This window comes from Leucoraja erinacea, unplaced genomic scaffold, assembly GCF_028641065.1.
Source record: "Leucoraja erinacea ecotype New England unplaced genomic scaffold, Leri_hhj_1 Leri_401S, whole genome shotgun sequence".
Taxonomy (NCBI): Eukaryota; Metazoa; Chordata; class Chondrichthyes; order Rajiformes; family Rajidae; genus Leucoraja; species Leucoraja erinaceus.
Window position 1 is genome coordinate 15,001 of NW_026576302.1, and position 18,795 is coordinate 33,795.

Genomic DNA, 18,795 nt, shown 5'->3' on the forward strand with positions numbered 1-18,795 from the left:
CCCCCACATCACGTGACCCAGCTCTGGTGGGACCATAGCCCCCCCTTCACACGTGACCCATCCTGGTGGGGCCCCATCACATGACCCACTCTAGTGGTGAACCCCTTAAACGTGACCATTCAGTGGTCCCCATCACGTGACCCATTCTAGTGGGAACCCCTTACACATGACCCATTCTAGTGGTCCCCATCACGTGACCAATCCTAGTGACTATAGCTCCCCTCACACGTGACCCATTCTAGTGGCCCCCAATTCTAGTTACCATAGCCCTCCCCTCCCCCTCCCAAGTCTCTCAGCCAGGAACCTCCACCCCCCCCTTCCCTACACGTGACCCCTGCCCTCCACCCTCCCACACACACACACACCCGTGACCCCCACCCCACCCCCCCTCCCAGCTCGAGCGCGGTCGCCAATGTCGGACTTCGAGGAGTTTGTGGCGCCGCCCGAGTGCCCGGTCTTCGAGCCGAGCTGGGAGGAGTTCGGCGACCCGCTGGGCTACATCGCCAAGATCCGGCCGGTGGCCGAGAGGAGCGGCATCTGCAAGATCCGGCCCCCCCTGGTGAGAGGAGGTTTTGTTGTGTGTGTGTACGTGGCTGTGTGTGTGGGGAGGGATGGTGAGGGGCTCGGGGATAGAGAGGGGGTGGTACCTGGTGTATTTACTGGAATGGGAGGGGGGTGATACTTGGTATTTGCTCAGGGGATAGAGAGGGGGTGGTACCTGCTGTATTTTCTGGGATACAGAGGTGGTGGTACTGTGAGTATGCTCAGGGATAGAGAGGGGGTGGTACCTGCTGTATTTTCTGGGATACAGAGGTGGTGGTACTGTGAGTATGCTCAGGGATAGAGAGGGGGTGGTACCTGCTGTATTTTCTGGGGAGGGGGTGGTACTGTGAGTATGCTCGGGGATAGAGAGGGGGTGGTACCTGGTGTATTTTCTGGGATAGAGAGGGGGTGGTACTGTGAGTACGCTCGGGGATAGAGAGGGAGTGGTACCTGGTGTATTTTCTGGGATAGAGAGGTGGTGGTACTGTGAGTATGCTCGGGGATAGAGAGGGGGTGGTACCTGCTGTATTTTCTGGGATACAGAGGTGGTGGTACTGTGAGTATGCTCAGGGATAGAGAGGGAGTGGTACCTGCTGTATTTTCTGGGAGTATAGAGGGAACGGTACTGAGTATGTGTTCAGGGATAGAGAGGGGGTGGTACTGTGAGTATGCTCAGGGATAGAGAGGGGGTGATACCTGGTGTATTTGCTGGAATGGAGGGGGGGGTGATACTTGGTATTTGCTCAGGGCATAGAGAGGGGGTGGTATTCGGTGTATGCGCTGCTATGGAGGGGGAGTGATACTGGGTATATGCTCCAGGATAGGGAGGGGATATTACCTGGAGTATGCACTGGCAGTGGGCGGAAGTGATTGTGGGTGGTAGATTATATCCAGGCAGATACAAGTCGTCTTGGCATTGTGGTACAATATTTCTGCGTGACTGCAAAGGGCTGATAATGAAGTAAATCCAGCTTGGGGGGAGGTTGCTAAAATGGAGAGAGAAATATTTACTAACCATCCTGATCTCCTGGTGGCCCAGCACTTCAACTCCACCTCCCATTCCCAATCCGACCTTCCTGTCCTGGGCCTCCTCCATGGCCAGAGTGAGTCCCACTGCAAATTGGAGGAGCAACACCTCATATTTCGCTTGGGTAGTTTACACCCCAGCGGTATGAACATTGACTTGTCCAGTTTCAGGTAGTCCCTGCTTTCACCTCCCCCTCCCAGCTCCCCCACAGCCTGGTCTTCCTTTCTTCTTCCCACCTCCCCCACACCAGTCTGCAGAAGGGTCTCAACCCGAAACATCACCCACTTCCTTCGCTCCATAGACGCTGCCTCACCCGCTGAGTTTCTCCAGCATTTTTGTCTACCTCTCATATGTTGTGATATCAGAGCTAGGATGTGAATCATCTCGGGGTGTTGTTTACTGCTCTGTGACAGGAGGGGGGGGGGGCAAAACAAGGATTGAAGAAGCAGCCAAAACGCTTGACATGGTCAAAGTCGTAGATGTTGTCTGTACGGACGTCAGCAAGGCGTTTGATGAGATTTTGCTCTGGAAGGTTGAATTGCATGGGATCCAGGGAGAGTTAGCTGACTGGATCATAGAAACATCGACAATAGGTGCAGGAGTAGGCCATTCGGCCCTTCCAGCCAGCACCACCATTCAATATGATCATGGCTGATCATCCACAATCAGTATCCCGTTCCTGCCTTCTCCCCATATCGCTTGATTCCATTAGTCCTAAGAGCTAAATCTAACTCTCTCTTGAAAACATCCAGTGAATCGGCCTCCACTGACTTCTGTGGCAGAGAATTCCACAGATTCACAACTCTCTGGGTGGAAAAGTTTTTCCTCATCTCAGTCCGACCCCTTATTCTTAAACTGTGTGTGTGTGTGGCCCCTGGTTCTGGACTCCCCCAACATGGGGAACATTTTTCCTGCATCTATCCTGTCCAATCCCATAATAATTTTATATGTCTCTATAACATCCCCCTCTCATCCTTCTAAATCCCAGTGAATACAAGCCCAGTCGACCCATTCTTTCATCATATGACAGTCCCGCCATCCCGCGAATTAACCCCGCTGCACTCCCTCAATTGCAAGAAGGATTGAGAATTGGTTTTATGGAAGGGTTGTTCACACACTGCCTGCCGCACTGGTGAGTAAGGCAAGGCAGTGCCTTTACCACCTCAGGCAGCTGAGCAAATTCAGAGTCTCTCTGAGGATCCTTTGGTGCTTCTACCCTGGGGCTGTAGAAACCATCTTGTCCGACAATATCTCAGTCTGGTTTGGGAACAGCTCTGCCCAGGACAAGAAGGATCTGCAGAGAGTAGTGCGTTCGGCCCAACGCACTGTGGGAACTACACTCACCCCCCTGCAGGACATATACACCAGGAGATGCAGATCCAGAGCCAGCAACATTATGGGGGACCCCTTCCACCCCAGTAACGGACTGTTCCAGCTGCTACGGTCAGGCAAACGCCTCTGCTGTCACGCTGTGGAAACAGAGAGGATCTTCCCACAGGCCGTCAGGACTGTAAACTCTAATCTCACCAGTGACTCATTTACTGTTGTGTTGTATCTTTTTTAATTTTTTTTTCTAAAATATAAATACTGGTTCTGTCCTGTAGTTTTTGCACAATCTGCAGGCATTGCCACTTTCATTTCACTGCACTTCTTGTATGTGTGTATGTGACAAATAGACGTGACTTGTTTCAATAGACAATAAGTGCAGGAGTAGAGGCCATTCAGCCCTTCCAGCCAGCACCACCATTCAACGTGATCATGGCTGATCATCCCCAATCAGTACCCCGTTCCTGCCTTCTCCCCATATCCCCTGACTCTGCTATCTTTAAGAGCCCCATCTAGCTCTCTCTTGAAAGCATCCAGAGAGAACCGGCCTCCACCACCCTCTGAGGCAGAGATTTCCACAGACTCACAACTCTCTGTGAGAAAAAGTGTTTCCTCGTCTCCGTTCTAAATGGCTTACTCCTTATTCTTAAACTGTGTGTGTGTGGCCCCTGGTTCTGGACTCCCCCAACATCGGGAACATTTTTCCTGCCTCTAGCGTGTCCAAACCCTTAACAATCTTATATGTTTCAATGAGATCTCCTCTCATCCTTCTAAATTCCAGAGTGTACAAGCCCAGCCGCTCCATTCTCTCAGCATATGACAGTCCCGCCATCCCGGGGAATTAACCTGGTGAACCTACGCTGGGCTCCCTCAATAGCAAGAATGTCCTTCCTCAAATTAGGGGACCAAAACTGCACACAATACTCCAGGTGTGGTCTCACTAGGGCCCTGTACAACTGCAGAAGGACCTCTTTGCTCCTGTACTTGACTCCTCTTGTTACAAAGGCCATCATGCCATTGGCTTTCTTCACTGCCTGCTGTACCTGCATGCTTACTTTCATAGACTGATGAACAAGGACCCCCAGATCCCGTTGTACTTCCCCTTTTCCCAACGACGCAATTTAGATAGTAATCTGTCTTCCTGTTTTTACTACCAAATAACCTCACATTTATCCGCAATAAACTTAATCTGCCATGCATCTGCCCACTCCCCCAACCTGTCCAAGTCACCCTGCATCCTCATAGCATCCTCTTCACAGTTCACTCTGCCACCCAGCTTTGTGTCATCTGCAAATTTGCTAATTTGAATCCCTTCATGTATATTGTAAATAGCTGTGGTCCCAGCATCGAGCCTTGCTGTACCCCACTAGTCACTGCCTGCCATTCTGAAAGGCACCCGTTAATCCCTACTCTTTGTTTCCTGCCTACCGACTTCACTATCCATCTATCCATGCCAATACCTTGTGCCCTAATTTTGCCCACCAATCTCATATGTCTTATGAGGAAAGATTGAAAACACTAGGCTTGTATTTACTGAAGTTTAGAAGGATGAGGGGGGGGGGGAGGAATCTTATAGAAACATATAAAATTATAAAAGGACTGGACATGCTAGATGACGGTAAAATGTTCCCAATGTTGGGCAAGTCCAGAACCAGGGGCCACAGACACACAGTCTTAGAATAAAGGGGAGGTCATTTAAGACTGAGGTGAGAAAAAACTTTTTCACCCAGAGAGTTGTGAATTTGTGGAATTCCCTGCCATAGAGGGCGGTGGAGGCCAAGTCACTGGATGGATTTAAGAGAGAGTTAGATAGAGCTCTAGGGGCTAGTGGAGTCAAGGGCAAGGGGTCACAGCTTAAGGATAAGGGGGAAATCCTTTAAAACCGAGACGAGGAGAACTTTTTTCACACAGAGAGTGGTGAATCTCTGGAACTCTCTGCCACAGAGGGTAGTTGAGGCCAGTTCATTGGCTATATTTAAGAGGGAGTTAGATGTGGCCCTTGTGGCTAAGAGGATCAGGGGGTATGGAGAGAAGGCAGGTACGGGATACTGAGTTGGATGATCAGCCATGATCATATTAAATGGCGGTGCAGGCTCGAAGGGCCGAATGGCCTACTCCTGCACCTAATTTCTTTGTTTCTATGATATGGGGAGAAGGCAGGCACGGGTTATTGATTGGGGACGATCAGCCATGATCACACTGACTCGAAGGGCCGAATGGCCTCCTCCTGCACCTATTTTCTATGTTTCTCTGTGTGACCTTATCCAATGCTTTCTGAAAGTCCAGGCACACTACATCCACTGGCTCTCCCTTTTTGGACTGGAGGCCTGTGACTAATGGTGTGCCTCGGGGATGAGTACTGGCCATTTGTTGTTTGTGGTGTTAGCAGATGGCATGGTGGATGGTGAAGATGGTTCTCAGAAATTACAGCAGGATTTTGATCAGAGGAATGGTTGTTGGGAATTTGATACGGGGAAATGTGACGCATTTAATGCAGGTAGGTGTCAGATGTTTTGCATTTTGGGAAGTGAAACTAGGGCAGGGCCTCCACAGTGAATGGCAAGGGCCTTGGGGGTGTCGTGGAATTGAGGAATCTGAAAGTGCAGGTACAAAATGGTGTGACAGGTGGATAGGGTTTCTGATAGAAACATAGAAAATAGGTGCAGGAGTAGAGGCCATTTGGCCCTTTGAGCCTGCACCACCATTCAATATAATCATGGCTGATCATCCAACTCAGTATCCCGTACCTGCCTTCTCTCCATACCCCCTGATCCCTTTAGCCACAAGGGCCACATCTAACTCCCTCTTAAATATAGCCAATGAACTGTGTGGCCTCAACTACCTTCTGTGGCAGAGAATTCCAAAGATTCACCACTCTCTGTGTGGAAAATGTTTTCCTCATCTCGGTCCTAAAAGATTTCCCCCTTATCCTTAAACTGTGACCCCCTTGTTCTGGAATACATTTACCTTCATCAGTCGGGGTATTTGAGGTTCCTTGAAGGTCCAGTCCTTTCATCCTTAGGAAGTTGCAGGGTGACCTGGACAGGTTGAGTGAGTGGGCAGATGCGTGGCAGATGCAGTATAATATAGATAAATGTGAGGTTATCCACTTTGGTAGCAAAAACAAGGGGGCAGATTATTATCTCAATGAGGTTAGGTTAGGTAAGGGGGAGGTGCAGCGAGACCTGGGTGTCCTTGTACACCGGTCACTGAAAGTTGGCGTGCAGGTACAGCAGGTAGTGAAGAAAGCTAATGGAATGTTGGCCTTCATAACAAGAGGTAACCCAGCCCTTCATACAAACCAGCCTCCCCTTCCATGGTAGACACAAATGCTGGAGAAACTCAGCGGGTGAGGCAGAATCTATGGAGCGAAGGAAATAGGCAAAGTTTCGGGCCAAAATATAACGAGGATTTCAGTGTAGGAGTAAAGAGGTCCTTCTGCAGTTGTACAGGGCTCTGGTGAGACCACATCTGGAGTATTGTGTGCAGTTTTGGTCCCCTAATTTGAGGAAGGACATCCTTGTGATTGAGGCAGTGCAGCGTAGGTTCACGAGTTTGATCCCTGGGATGGCGGGACTGTCATATCAGGAAAGATTGAAAAGACTTTAGAAGGAAAAAAAGTTTAGAAGGATGAGGGGGTGGATCTTATAGAAACATATAAAATTATAAAAGGACTGGACAAGCTAGATGCAGGAAAAATGTTCCCAATGTTGGGCGAGTCCAGAACCAGGGGCCACACACACAGTCTTGGAATAAAGGGGAGGCCATTTAGGACAGAGGTGAGAAAAAACTTTTTCACCCAGAGAGTTGTGAATTTGTGGAATTCCCTGCCACAGAGGGCGGTGGAGGCCAAGTCACTGGATGGATTTAAGAGAGAGTTAGATAGAGCTCTAGGGGCTAGTGGAATCAAGGGATATGGGGAGAAGGCAGGCACGAGTTATTGATTGGGGACGATCAGCCATGATCACAATGAATGGTGGTGCTGGCTCGAAGGGCCGAATGGCCTCCTCCTGCACCTATTGTCTATGTTTCTATTTAGAAGTTGGGATGTTATGTTACAGTTGATGAGGCTGCAATTAGAAACATAGAGAATAGTTGCAGGAGGAGGCCAATCGGCCCCTTTGAGCCAGCACAGCCCTTCAATATGATCACGGCTGATCATCCACAATCATAGTTTCTGCTTTCTCCCCATATCCCTCCATTCCGTTAGCCCTAAGAGCTAAATCTAACGTATAGGAAAGAACTGCAGATGCTGGTTTAAATCGAAGGTAGACACAAAATGCTGGAGGAAGTGAGCAGGCAAGATCATCTCTGACCCCTCTCACCCTGGCCACAAACTCTTTGAATCACTTCCCTCTGGAAGGCGACTCCGGACTGTCAAAGCTGCCACAGACAGACATAAACACAGCTTTTATCCATGAGTAGTACTCAACAGCCAAATATCTGTAGCCTCCCTTTGATCTGGTATTTTGTTGGTTCACATGCTTGATCAATGGTGTTTTATCATTCATGTTTTATTATTATTAATGTTTAGTGTTTTCTGAATCATTCGTAACTGTCATGTTGTTACTTGTGGGCGGAGCACCAAGGCAAATTCCTTGTATGTGAATACTTGGCCAATAAACGCACTTACTTAACTCAGCGGGGTTAGGCAGCATCTCTGGGGAGAAGGAATGGGTGATGTTCTGTCTACCTGAGCTCTATCTAACTCTCTCTTGAAAACATCTAGTGAATCGGTCTCCACTGCCCTCTGAGGCTGAGAATTCCACAGATTCACACAACTCTCTGGGTGAAAACATTTCTCCTCATCTCAGTCCTAAATGGCCGACCCCTTATTCTTAAACTGTGTGTATGTGTGTGTGTGTATATAATATAACATTGTTTCTGCATCTAGTGTGTCCAATCCCTTAATAATTTGGAGAAATGCGTTCCGTTTTGGTCATAGTGGCCTGAATGATGAGTGTTTGATAGCGTGTGACGGCACTGGGCCTGTACTTGCTGGAGTTTAGAAGGATGAGGGGGGGGAACCTCATTGAAACTTAGTGAATAGTGAAAGGCCCGGATAGAGTGGATGTGGAGAGGATGTTTCCACTAGGGGGAGAGTCTAGGACCAGAGGTCACAGCCTCAGAATTAAATGATGTATCTTTAGGAAGGAGATGAGGAGGAATCTCTTTAGTCAGAGTGTGGTGAATCTGTGGGATTCATTGCCACGGAAGCCGGTGGAGGCCAAGTCATTGGTTATTTTAAACCAGAGATTGGCAGGTTCATGTATGGTGAGGGTGTCAAAGGTTATGGGAAGAAGGCATTGAGGGGAAAAGATGAAATGGAATAGACTCCAGTGTTGGTCCCCTAATTTGGGGAAGGACATTCTTGCTATTGAGGGAGCCCAGCGTAGGTTCACCAGGTTAATTCCCGGGATGACGGGACTGTCATATGCTGAGAGAATGTGGAGCGGCTGTGGGCTTGTACACTCTGGAGTTTAGAAGGATGAGAGGGGATCTCATTGAAACATATGAGATTTGGGATGATCACAGTGAATGGCGAATGGTGCTGGCTCGAAGGGCCAAATGGCCTCTACTCCCTGCACATATTGTCTATACATGTCCAGCACATTGTGCTAGTCCGTGTGTTTCCCTGCTTCCCTCTCCGGCATGTTGTGTCTCTAGCATGTTGTCGGTACGCTGGCTGTTGGAATAGTGGCCACATGCTGGATACACTGCTGCAGCATCCCCATATCTCACCCCATTTGCATTTCCCGTACATTCTCGCTCGCACCTCCACTTGCCGATTATCTGACTCTCTCTCTCTGCATTTCCTGCACCACTCTCTCACCACGTAGCATTTCCCTTCCCCACGTTGCATTCCCTGCACCGTCCCCCCCCCCCCCCCCCCTCCACAGCATGTCTTGCACAATTTATCTTCCCCCTGTTGCATTTCCTGCATGTGCTCCATCTCTAACACGTCACATTTACTGCATGCTGTCTCTCTTCCACACTTGCATCTATTGCACACTCTCTCCCCCACACTACAGCATTGCCTTTGCATTCTCTCACTGTTTTAAAAACATGACCTCGCTCTTGATGTGGCCATTCCTGCAAATTTTCCCTGACTCTCTCTCTCTCCCCCCCCCCTCCCTCCCCTCTCTCTCCCTCTCTCCCCCCCTCTCCTCCCTCTCTCTCTCTCTCCCCCTCCCTCCCTCTCCCCCCCCTCCCCCCCCCCTCTCGACCTCTCTATCTTTCACACCTCCCCCCCCTCGTTCTCTCTCCCCCTCTCTCTCCCCCCCTCTCTCTCTCTCTCTCCCTCTCTCTCTCTCCCCCCCTCTCTCCCCCCCTCCCTCCTCTCCCCTCTCTCTCCCCCTCCCCCTCTCTCCCCCTCTCTCTCCCCCCTCCCACACCCTATCCCTCTCTCCCCCCCCCTCTCCCCTAAAATTCCCTCACCCCCCCCTCTCTCCCCCTCTCTCTCCCCCCCCCTCTCCCCTCCCCCTCTCTCTCCCCCCTCTCTCTCCCCTCTCTCTCTCTCTGGAACATGTTTCCTGCCTCTTACGTATCCAAACCCTAAATAATCTTATATGTTTCAATGAGATGCCCTCTCATCCTTGTAAACACCAGAGTGTACAAGCCCAGCCGCTCCACATTCTCTCAGCATATGACAGTCCCGCCATCCTGAGAATTTGAAGCCAATAAACGCACTTACTTCTCGTTTGTCATAATCATACTCTGTTGACATATTGTGTTGTGCTGCAGAAAGCAAGAATTTCCTTGTTCTGTTTGGGACACAGGACAGTAAAACACTCTTGACTCCTGAAAGCTGTTTCTGTGGCAGAATTGAGGAATCTCTGGGCAGTCAGTTCCAAGTAAAACCTGTGCCTTTTGCTTATTTTAACCCTCGTGGTACTCTTCCTCAATGGACAACACAGTCACCCCCCCTCCCTCCCCCCTCTCGGTCATGACTAACCATGGGTGATGCAAGCCTGGGCGATCAATGTCATATGGAGGACAGGCTGTGTGAAGAAGGGTCTCGAACCAAAACGTCGCCCATTCCTTCTCTCCAGAGATGTTGCCTCACCCGCTGAGTTACTCCAGCACTTTGTGGATTTAAACCAACATCTGCGGTTCTGTCCTCCAGTTTGGTTTATTGTCGGTACTGTGAAGGGCTTTGAAGCGTGCTATCCAATCAGCGGAATTACATAGTTACAAGCGAGCCGCGTACAGTGTCTGGGTGGCGAGCAAGAGTGGTGTGCGTTTATCACGCAGCTAGGAGTGGTGGAATGAGGGGATATGGACCACGTGCAGACGGGCTGAGACCATGTTTAACTTGGCATTAGGTTCGGCATTGGCACTGGGCTGAGGCACGTATTTCTGTCATGTACGCTCCAGGGGGAAGTGGTTCTCAGATCATCCAAGTCAACGAGCCTGACAGACAAGGATCATGCCCGGGAGGGGGGCAAGCAATTGGGATGATTTTGACTGGGTTTAGATCACCTGTATTTGGGTTTGTACACTCAGCGTAGGTTCACCAGGTTAATTCCCGGGATGGCGGGACTGTCATATGCTGAGAGAATGGAGCGGCTGTGGGCTTGTACACTCTGGAGTTTAGAAGGATGAGAGGGTATCTTATTGAAACATCTAAAATTCATAAGGGTTTGGACACGCTAGAGGCAGGAAACATGTTCCCCATGTTGGGAGAGTCCAGAACCAGGGGCCACACACAGTTTGAGAATAAGCGATCGGCCATTTAGAACAGAGGCGAGGAAACACTTTTTCTCACAGAGAGTTGTGAGTCTGTGGAATTTAAGAATAAGGGGTCGGCCATTTAGAACATAGAAACATAGAAAACATAGAAAATAGGTGCAGGAGTAGAGGCCATTCAGCCCTTTGAGCCTGCACCGCCATTCATTATGATCATGGCTGATATGAGAACGGGGATGAGGAAACATCTTTTCACACAGAGAGTTGTGAGTCTGTGGAATTCTCTGCCTCAGAGGGCGGTGGAGGCCGGTTCTCTGGATGCTTTCAAGAGAGAGCTAGATAGGGCTCTTAAATATATCGGAGTCAGGGGATATGAGGAGAAGGCAGGAACGGGGTACTGATTGGGGATGATCAGCCGTGATCACATTGAATGGCGGTGCTGGCTCGAAGGGCCGAATGGTCTCTACTCCTGCTCCTATTGTCTATTGTACAGTGAGAGGCTTTTGTTGTTGATGTGTTTGCTACCCAGCCAGAGGAATGACTAAATGTAGAAACACTCCAAAGATAGGCACCAAGTGCTGGAGTAACTCAGCAGGTCAGGCAGCATCCCTAGAGGAAAAGGATGGCTGTCATTTTGGGTTGGGAGATTCAGCAGATGAATGGTCCCGAGCTGGAATGTCACCCGTCCTTTGTTAGACTGTTCCCTGCCCCCAAACCTGGCGTTCTTCCCCCCCTCCTACAACGATGCTGTCCCCCTTACGCCCTTCCCTTCCCACTCCCCCCCCCCCCCCCCCCATCTCCCGCCTTAAGCCCACCTGACGAACCCGCTCCTTTCACCCCCACGCCCAGCTTTCCCCCCCAGCACAACTCCCCCCAGGCCTGGTGTACGTCGGCCCTGGACTGAGGTGTGATTTCCGAGCCTGCCCTTTCTGCAAATCTCTCATTAAAGATTTAAACTGACCCAGTTTGAGCCCTCCCCCCCCCCCCCCCCCCCTGGTGCCTCTGCCTTCCGTGTGTGTGTGTGAGTGTGTGTGTGTGTCTGTGTGTGTGTGTGTCTGTGTGTGTGTGTGTGTGTGTCTGTGTGTGTGTGTGTGTGTGTGTGTGTGTGAGAGTGTGTGTGTGTGTGTCTGTGTGTGTCTGTCTGTATGTGTGCGTCTGTCTGTCTGTGTGTGTGTTCGAGTGTGTGTCTCTGTGTCTGTGTGTGTGTGTGTTCGAGTGCGTGTGTGAGTGTGTGTGTGAGAGAGTGTCTTCGAGTGCGTGTGTGTGAGAGTGTGTGTGTCTGTGGGTGTGAGTGTGTTCGAGTGTGTGAGTGTGTGTGTGTTCGAGTGCGTGTGTGTGTCTGTGTGTGTGTGTGGGAGAGTGTGTGTGTGTTAGAGTGTGTGTGTCTGTCTGTGTGTGTGTGTGTCTGTGTGTGTGTGTGTTAGAGTGTGTGTCTCTCTGTCTGTCTCTGTCTGTCTGTTTGTCTGTGTGTGTGTGTGTGTGTGTGTGAGAGTGTGTGTGTCTCTCTGTCTGTGTGTGTGTCTGTCTGTGTGTGTGTGTTCGAGTGTGTGTCTCTGTGTGTGAGTGTGTGTGTCTTCGAGTGAGTGTGTGTGTCTGTGTGTGTGTCTCTCTCTGTCTCTCTGTCTGTCTGTTTGTCTGTGTATGTGTGTTTGAGTGTGTGTGTGTGTGTGAGAGTGTGTGTGTGTCTCTCTGTCTCTCTGTCTGTGTGTGTGTCTCTCTGTCTGTGTGTGTGTCTGTCTCTGTCTGTCTCTGTGTGTATGTGTGTTTGAGGGTTTGGTCCAGTCGCTAGGCAGCCTGGGGCAAGTGCTATCTACCACGCGATGATCCCTGCACGCCACAACCATGTCAGCGAGCAGAGACCAGCCCAACATGGCCGACAGTCTCCAGCAAGCAACAGGGCGCCAGAGGCTGTCTTTTAAACTCCCTGGCCCAACCGGAATGATATTTCCCCCGTTTGCTTCATCAATCTCATCCCCAGACAATTTAATAACTTTTCCTTTGTTCTTTATGAAGCGATTATTAACTCCGCCCACAGTTTGTTGCTGTCCTGACTTCCCCTTCTTGTGTTTCCCTTTATATATTTGGCCCAACTTGTATTTTAATTTAGGCTGTGATCTGTATTCTCTGCTGCGGATTTTTTTAAAGGCCTGCTGGATTGTTGGCAGCTTCGTGTCACATGCTTGCATTATCTTCATAACGTGTCCCGTGAGTGTGTGTGTGTGTGTGTGTCCCGTGAGTGTGTGTGTATGTGTGTGTGTGTGTGTGTGAATATTGTGCCCAGATCCATCGGAAAAAGCCTTGCCATTTGGTCTTGTTTAAAAAAACCCCCATCAACGGTGGCAGTCACGGGGGCAGAGTTGCTGCCTCACAGCGAATGCAGCGCCGGAGACCCGGGTTTCCATCCAGACTGCGGGTGCTGTCTGTACGGAGTTTGCACGTTCTATCCCCGTGACCTGGGAAAAGGGGAAGTACAACGGGATCTGGGGGTCCTTGTTCATCAGTCTTATGAAAGTAAGCATGCAGGTACAGCAGGCAGTGAAGAAAGCCAATGGCATGTTGGCCTTTATAACAAGAGGAATTGAATATAGGAGCAAAGAGGTCCTTCTGCAGTTGTACAGGGCCCTAGTGAGACCACACCTGGAGTATTGTGTGCAGTTTTGGCCTGTTGGCCTACATAACAAGAGGAGTTGAGTGTAGGAGCAAAGAGGTCCTTCTGCAGTTGTACAGGGCCCTAGTGAGACCACACCTGGAGTATTGTGTACAGTTTTGGCCTGTTGGCCTTCATAACAAGAGGAGTTGAGTACAGGAGCAAAGAGGTCCTTCTGCAGTTGTACAGAACCCTGGTGAGACCACACCTGGAGTATTGTGTGCAGTTTTGGCCTGTTGGCCTTCATAACAAGAGGAGTTGAGTACAGGAGCAAAGAGGTCCTTCTGCAGTTGTACAGGGCCCTAGTGAGACCACACCTGGAGTATTGTGTACAGTTTTGGTCTGTTGGCCTTCATAACAAGAGGAGTTGAGTACAGGAGCAAAGAGGTCCTTCTGCAGTTGTACTGAGCCCTAGTGAGACCACACCTGGAGTATTGTGTGCAGTTTTGGTCCCCTAATTTGAGGAAGGACATTCTTGCTACTGAGGGAGCCCAGCGTAGGTTCACCGGGTTAATTCCTGTGATGGCGGGACTGTCATATGCTGAGAGAATGGAGCGGCTGGGCTTGTACACTCTGTGGAGTTTAGAAGGATGAGAGGGGATCTCATTAAAACATATAGGATTATTAAGGGTTTGGACACGCTAGAGGCAGGAAACATGTTCCCAATGTTGGGCGAGTCCAGAACCAGGGTCCACACACAGTCTTAGAATAAAGGGGAAGCCATTTAAGACTGAGATGAGAAAAAACTTTTTCACCCAGAGAGTTGTGAATTTGTGGAATTCCCTGCCACAGAGGGCAGTGGAGGCCAAGTCACTGGATGGATTTAAGAGAGAGTTAGATAGAGCTCTAGGGGCTAGTGGAGTGAAGGGATATGGGGAGAAGGCAGGCACGGGTTATTGATTGAGGACGATCAGCCATGATCACAATGAATGACGGTGCTGGCTCGAAGGGCTGAATGGCCTCCTCCGCCTATTTTCTATGTTTTTATGAAACCCTTCTTCAGACTGATGTGAGGGGGGGGGGGGGGGGGGGAAACGGGAAGAAGAAAGGATGAGGTGGAGCCTGTGGGCTGAGGGAGAGCTGGGAAGGGGAGGAGAAAGCAGGGACTACCTGAAATTAGAGAAGCTGGGGTGTAAACTCCCCAATCCCGAAGGGCCGAATGGCCTCCTCCTGCACCAATTTTCTATGTTTATATGTTAGTGTACGGGGTGATCACTGGTCGGCCTTTTTCCAACACTGTATCTGTGTAAAGTCTAAAGTAAATAGGATGACCAAAAGTGAACACATTGCTCCAAAAGGCGTTCTTGTGCTGTGGGCTGGTGAGGCACTGCAAAGGACATTTGTGCTGACAGAGGCACTATTGCCCGAACGTCGCCATATCCTGTACACTCCCAGAACACATCCTCGTTACATTCCCACTCTACGCTGGGACTCCACTTGGAAGGTGGAGAAAGGGTTTTGTTTCGTACTTGGAGCTGAAGCATTTTAGTGTTTTGCTGTTGACTTTCACAATTCCTGCTTTGTTGTGGTGAAGAAGGCTTGGTTTATTGCATGCCTGTTCTGACAAGTCAGGGCCTCGAGTCAGGAAGTTGTGATGCAGCTCTCTCTGTAGGACGTTGGTTGGTTAGTTAGGCTGCGTGCTCAGTTCTGGCTGCCCAAGTGTGTGATGTGTCCCGTGTGTGTGTGTGTCCTCGAGGCCCACGAGAGCGTTAATGTCCCACGCCTAACTCAGGCAGTCAGGCAGCATAACGTACACAAGTGATTGGAGCAGAATTAGGCCATTCGGCCCATCGCGTCCACTCCACCATTCAATCATGGCTGATCTATCTCTCCCTCCTAACCCCATTCTCCTGCCTTCTCCCCATAACCCCTGACACCGGCACTAATCAACAATCTATCTATCTCTGCCTTAAATATATCCACTGACTTGTGGCCTCCACCGCCGTCTGTGGCAACGAATCCCACAGATTCACCACCCTCTGGCTAAAGAAATTCCTCGGTAGACAAAATTGCTGGAGAAACTCAGCGGGTGCGGCAGCATCTGTGGAGCAAAGGAAATAGGCAACGTTTCAGGCCGAAACACATCTTCAGGCTGATAAAGAAATTCCTCCTCGTCCCCTTCCTGAAGGAACGTCCTCTAATTCTGAGGCTGTGTCCTCTGGTCCTAGACTCTCCCACTAGTGGGAACATCCTCTCCACATCCACTCTATTCTTCTAGGCTTCTTGCTAAATGGGCTGTCCCACTGTATGAGGTAATTCAAGAGCTCTCCAGGGTAAAAATAAATAAATCTAACTTGTGGTAAGCCCGTAGAATGTACGTAGCGGGTATGTCGGAGCTCAGGACGTCTCTTAGCGGCTCGTAACGCTAACGGCAGGCACTCGGGGAACGCGGTAAGCTCGGGAAGATTTTTCAACATGCCCACGATATTTTTCCACAATAGCTGCAAGTACCTACGAGCGGCCATTGCCGTAATTCTCCGAGTTCGAATCAGGGGAAACTCGGGAGAACTCTTGAATTAGCTCGTACAGTGGGACAGCCCCTTAAGTTGCTACTTCCTTCTATTTTATCCTACACTGCAAGGTGAATCTGTGGAATTCTCTGCCACAGAAGGTAGTTGAGGCCACACAGTTCATTGGCTATATTTAAGAGGGAGTTAGAGGTGGCCCTTGTGGCTAGAGGGATCAGGGGGTATGGAGAGAAGGCAGGGATGGGATACTGAGTTGGATGATCAGTATCTCTGGAACAGGGAGTTAGATGTGGCCCTTGTGGCTAAGGGGATCAGAGGGTATGGAGAGAAGGCAGGTATGGGATACTGAGTTGGATGATCAGCCATGATCATATTGAATGGCGAATGGTGCAGGCTCGAAGGGCCGAATGGCCTCTACTCCTGCTCCTATTGTCTATGTTTCTACGTGACTGATGGCCCTTGAATTAACGCGTACACCTCTATTAGATCACTCCTCGTCCTCCTGCTTTGCAAAGAATAAATGCCTAGTCAGTTTTAACTATGATCGTGGTTCTTAATTTAAACAATATTGTGTTTGTCTGTGTATCTGGGCCTGGTTATAGGACTGTTGCTGCAAGTAAGAGTTTGCTTGTTCTGTACACATGGCAATGAAAGACCCCATGCTTGCCTCTCTTGAACCCGTGGGTGACGTGGGCAGTGGGTAGCCATGTCCTTCCCCCTCTCCTGACCTTGTCCTGTGCAATGTGCCACAGTGTGATACCATCGATCACAGTTCAGATTCAGATTCAATTTTAATTGTCATTGTACAGTACAGAGACAACGAAATGCATTTAATGCAGTTATTGTTGCCCCCTGCAGTTATTGTTGTCCCCTGTGGAGGTCAAGATCTTACCCTCCTCGATCCCCCTCCCCCCTCCCCCACCCACTACCCCTCTCTCCCCCCTCCCCCCCCCCCCCCCCCCCTCCCCGCCTCCCCCCTCCCCCTCCCCCACCCCTCCCACCCCCCCCTCCCCCTCCCCCTCCCCCCCACCCCCCACTACCTCCCCCACCTCCCCACCGCTCCCCCCCCACCCACTCCCCTCCCCCCCTCCCCCCTGCTCTACCCCTCCACCCCCCTCCCCCTCCCTCTACTCCCCCTCCCCCCCTCCCTCACTCTGCCTCCCCCCTGCCCACTACCCCCCCTCACCTCTCCTCTCCCCTCCCCCTCCCCTCCCCCTCCCCCCCCCCCCCCCCCCCCCCCCCCCCCTCCCCCCCCCCCCCCCCCCCCCCCCTCCCCTCCTCCCCCGCTCCCCCTCTCCCCCTCCACCCCCTACCCCCACCTCTCCTCTCCCCTCCCCCTCCCCTCCCTCTCGCCCCCGCCCACCCCATCACCTCCCCTCTCCCCCTCCCCTGCCCACTACCCCTCACCTCTCCTCTCCCGCTCCCCCTCCCCTCCCCCGCCCAGTCAGCCCCCATCACCTCCCCTCTCCCCCTCCAGGCCCACTACCCCTTCACCTCTCCTCTGGCTCCCCCTCCCCAAACTAAAACCACCCCTGGAGAGTCTGAGGTTGATTATCTCCTCCCTGCTCCCCTCCCCCTCCCCTCCCCCGAGCGAGGTACCCCATCACCGAGCTCTCCCCCTCCCCTGCCCATACCCCTCACCTCTCCTCTCCTGCTCCCCCTCCCCTCCCCCGCCCAGTCAGCGGGCAAAGTTAGTTGAGCAGGAAGCAACCCCTTACACCCACTGGAAAGGCAAACTAAAACCAGCTGGAGAGTTTGAGGTTGATTATTATCCCGTGGACCGAGCGAGGTACAATGACGAGCTTTGTTCTGCATGTTATCTGATCCTATACGTGAATACAACCAAGTCCTGGTGTAGTTTAGAGATACAGCACGGAAACAGGCCCTTCATCCCACCGGGTCCACCCGCGCACACTAACACTATCTCGGAGAAAACCCACGCAGGTCATGGTAAGAACGTGCAAACTCCGTACAGACAGCACCTGTAATTGGGGTCTCTGGCGCTGCATTCGCTGCAAGAAGAGTGGAATCTCATGTAGATAGGGTGGTAAAGTTTACTCTGAGAAATTGCTAGGTTTTCCCACTGAGAGTAGGGAAGATTCAAACAAGGGGACATGACTTGAGAATTAAGGGACTGAAGTTTAGGGGGAACTTCTTTACTCAGAGAGTGGTAGCTGTGTGGAATGAGCTTCCAGTGGAAGTGGTGGAGGCCGGCAGGTTCGTTTTTATCATTTAAAAATAAATTGGATAGGTATATAGATGGGAATGAATGGAGGGTTATGGTCTGAGCGCAAGTATATGGGACTAGGTGAGAATATGTGTTCGGCACGGACTAGAAGGGCCGAGATGGCCTGTTTCCTTGCTGTAATTGTTATATGGTTATTATATGGTTAAGAAGGTAGCAAGTCTACCGCTGCACCACTGTGACTTGAGTACAATAGTTAGAGCAAAGGGGAAGAGGTAGGGTGCACAATATAGTTTAGAGATACAGTGTGGAAACAGGCCCTTCGGCCCACCGGGTCCGTGCCGGCCAGAATCACCCCGTACACCAGTTCTATCTTGCCCACCAGGGACAATTTACAGAGGCAATTACCCCGACCACGTCTTTAGAATGCGGGAGGAAACCGGAGCACCCGGAGAAACCCCACGCGGTCACAGGGGGAGAACGTGCAAACTCCTTACCGACAGCACCCGAGGTCAGGATCGAACCTGGGTCTCTGGTGCTGTAAGGCAGCAGGTCTACTGGCTGAGTGTGTCGCCTCTTGCATCCTTGTGTTAAAAGTTTCTACCAAGGGCTGTACTTGTTCAAGAAGGAACAGCAGATGCTGGAAAATCGAAGGTAGACAAAAATGCTGGAGAAACTCAGCGGGTGCGGCAGCATCTGTGGAGCGAAGGAAATAGGTAACGTTTCGGGCCGAAACCCGGAAGGGTTTCGGGCCGAAACGTTGCCTATTTCCTTCAGGGTTTCGGACCGAAACGTTGCCTATTTCCTTCAGGGTTTCAGGCCCAAAACGTTGCCTATTTCCTTCACGGTTTCGGGCCCGAAACTTTGCCTATTTCCTTCGCTCCATAGATGCTGCCTCACCCGCTGAGTT

General features: G+C 50.9%; 1 protein-coding gene across 1 annotated transcript in view; it reads left to right on the forward strand.

Moving 5' to 3' along the window:
• The first annotated feature begins 309 nt into the window (after positions 1-309).
• The window catches only part of kdm5c (lysine (K)-specific demethylase 5C), a 73,277-nt gene continuing 54,791 nt past the window's right edge, over positions 310-18,795 (forward strand). Inside the window, 1 exon segment of the mRNA XM_055630500.1 lies at positions 310-559. Within this exon segment, the coding sequence (XP_055486475.1) occupies positions 413-559 (147 nt within the window). The 5' untranslated portion in view covers positions 310-412.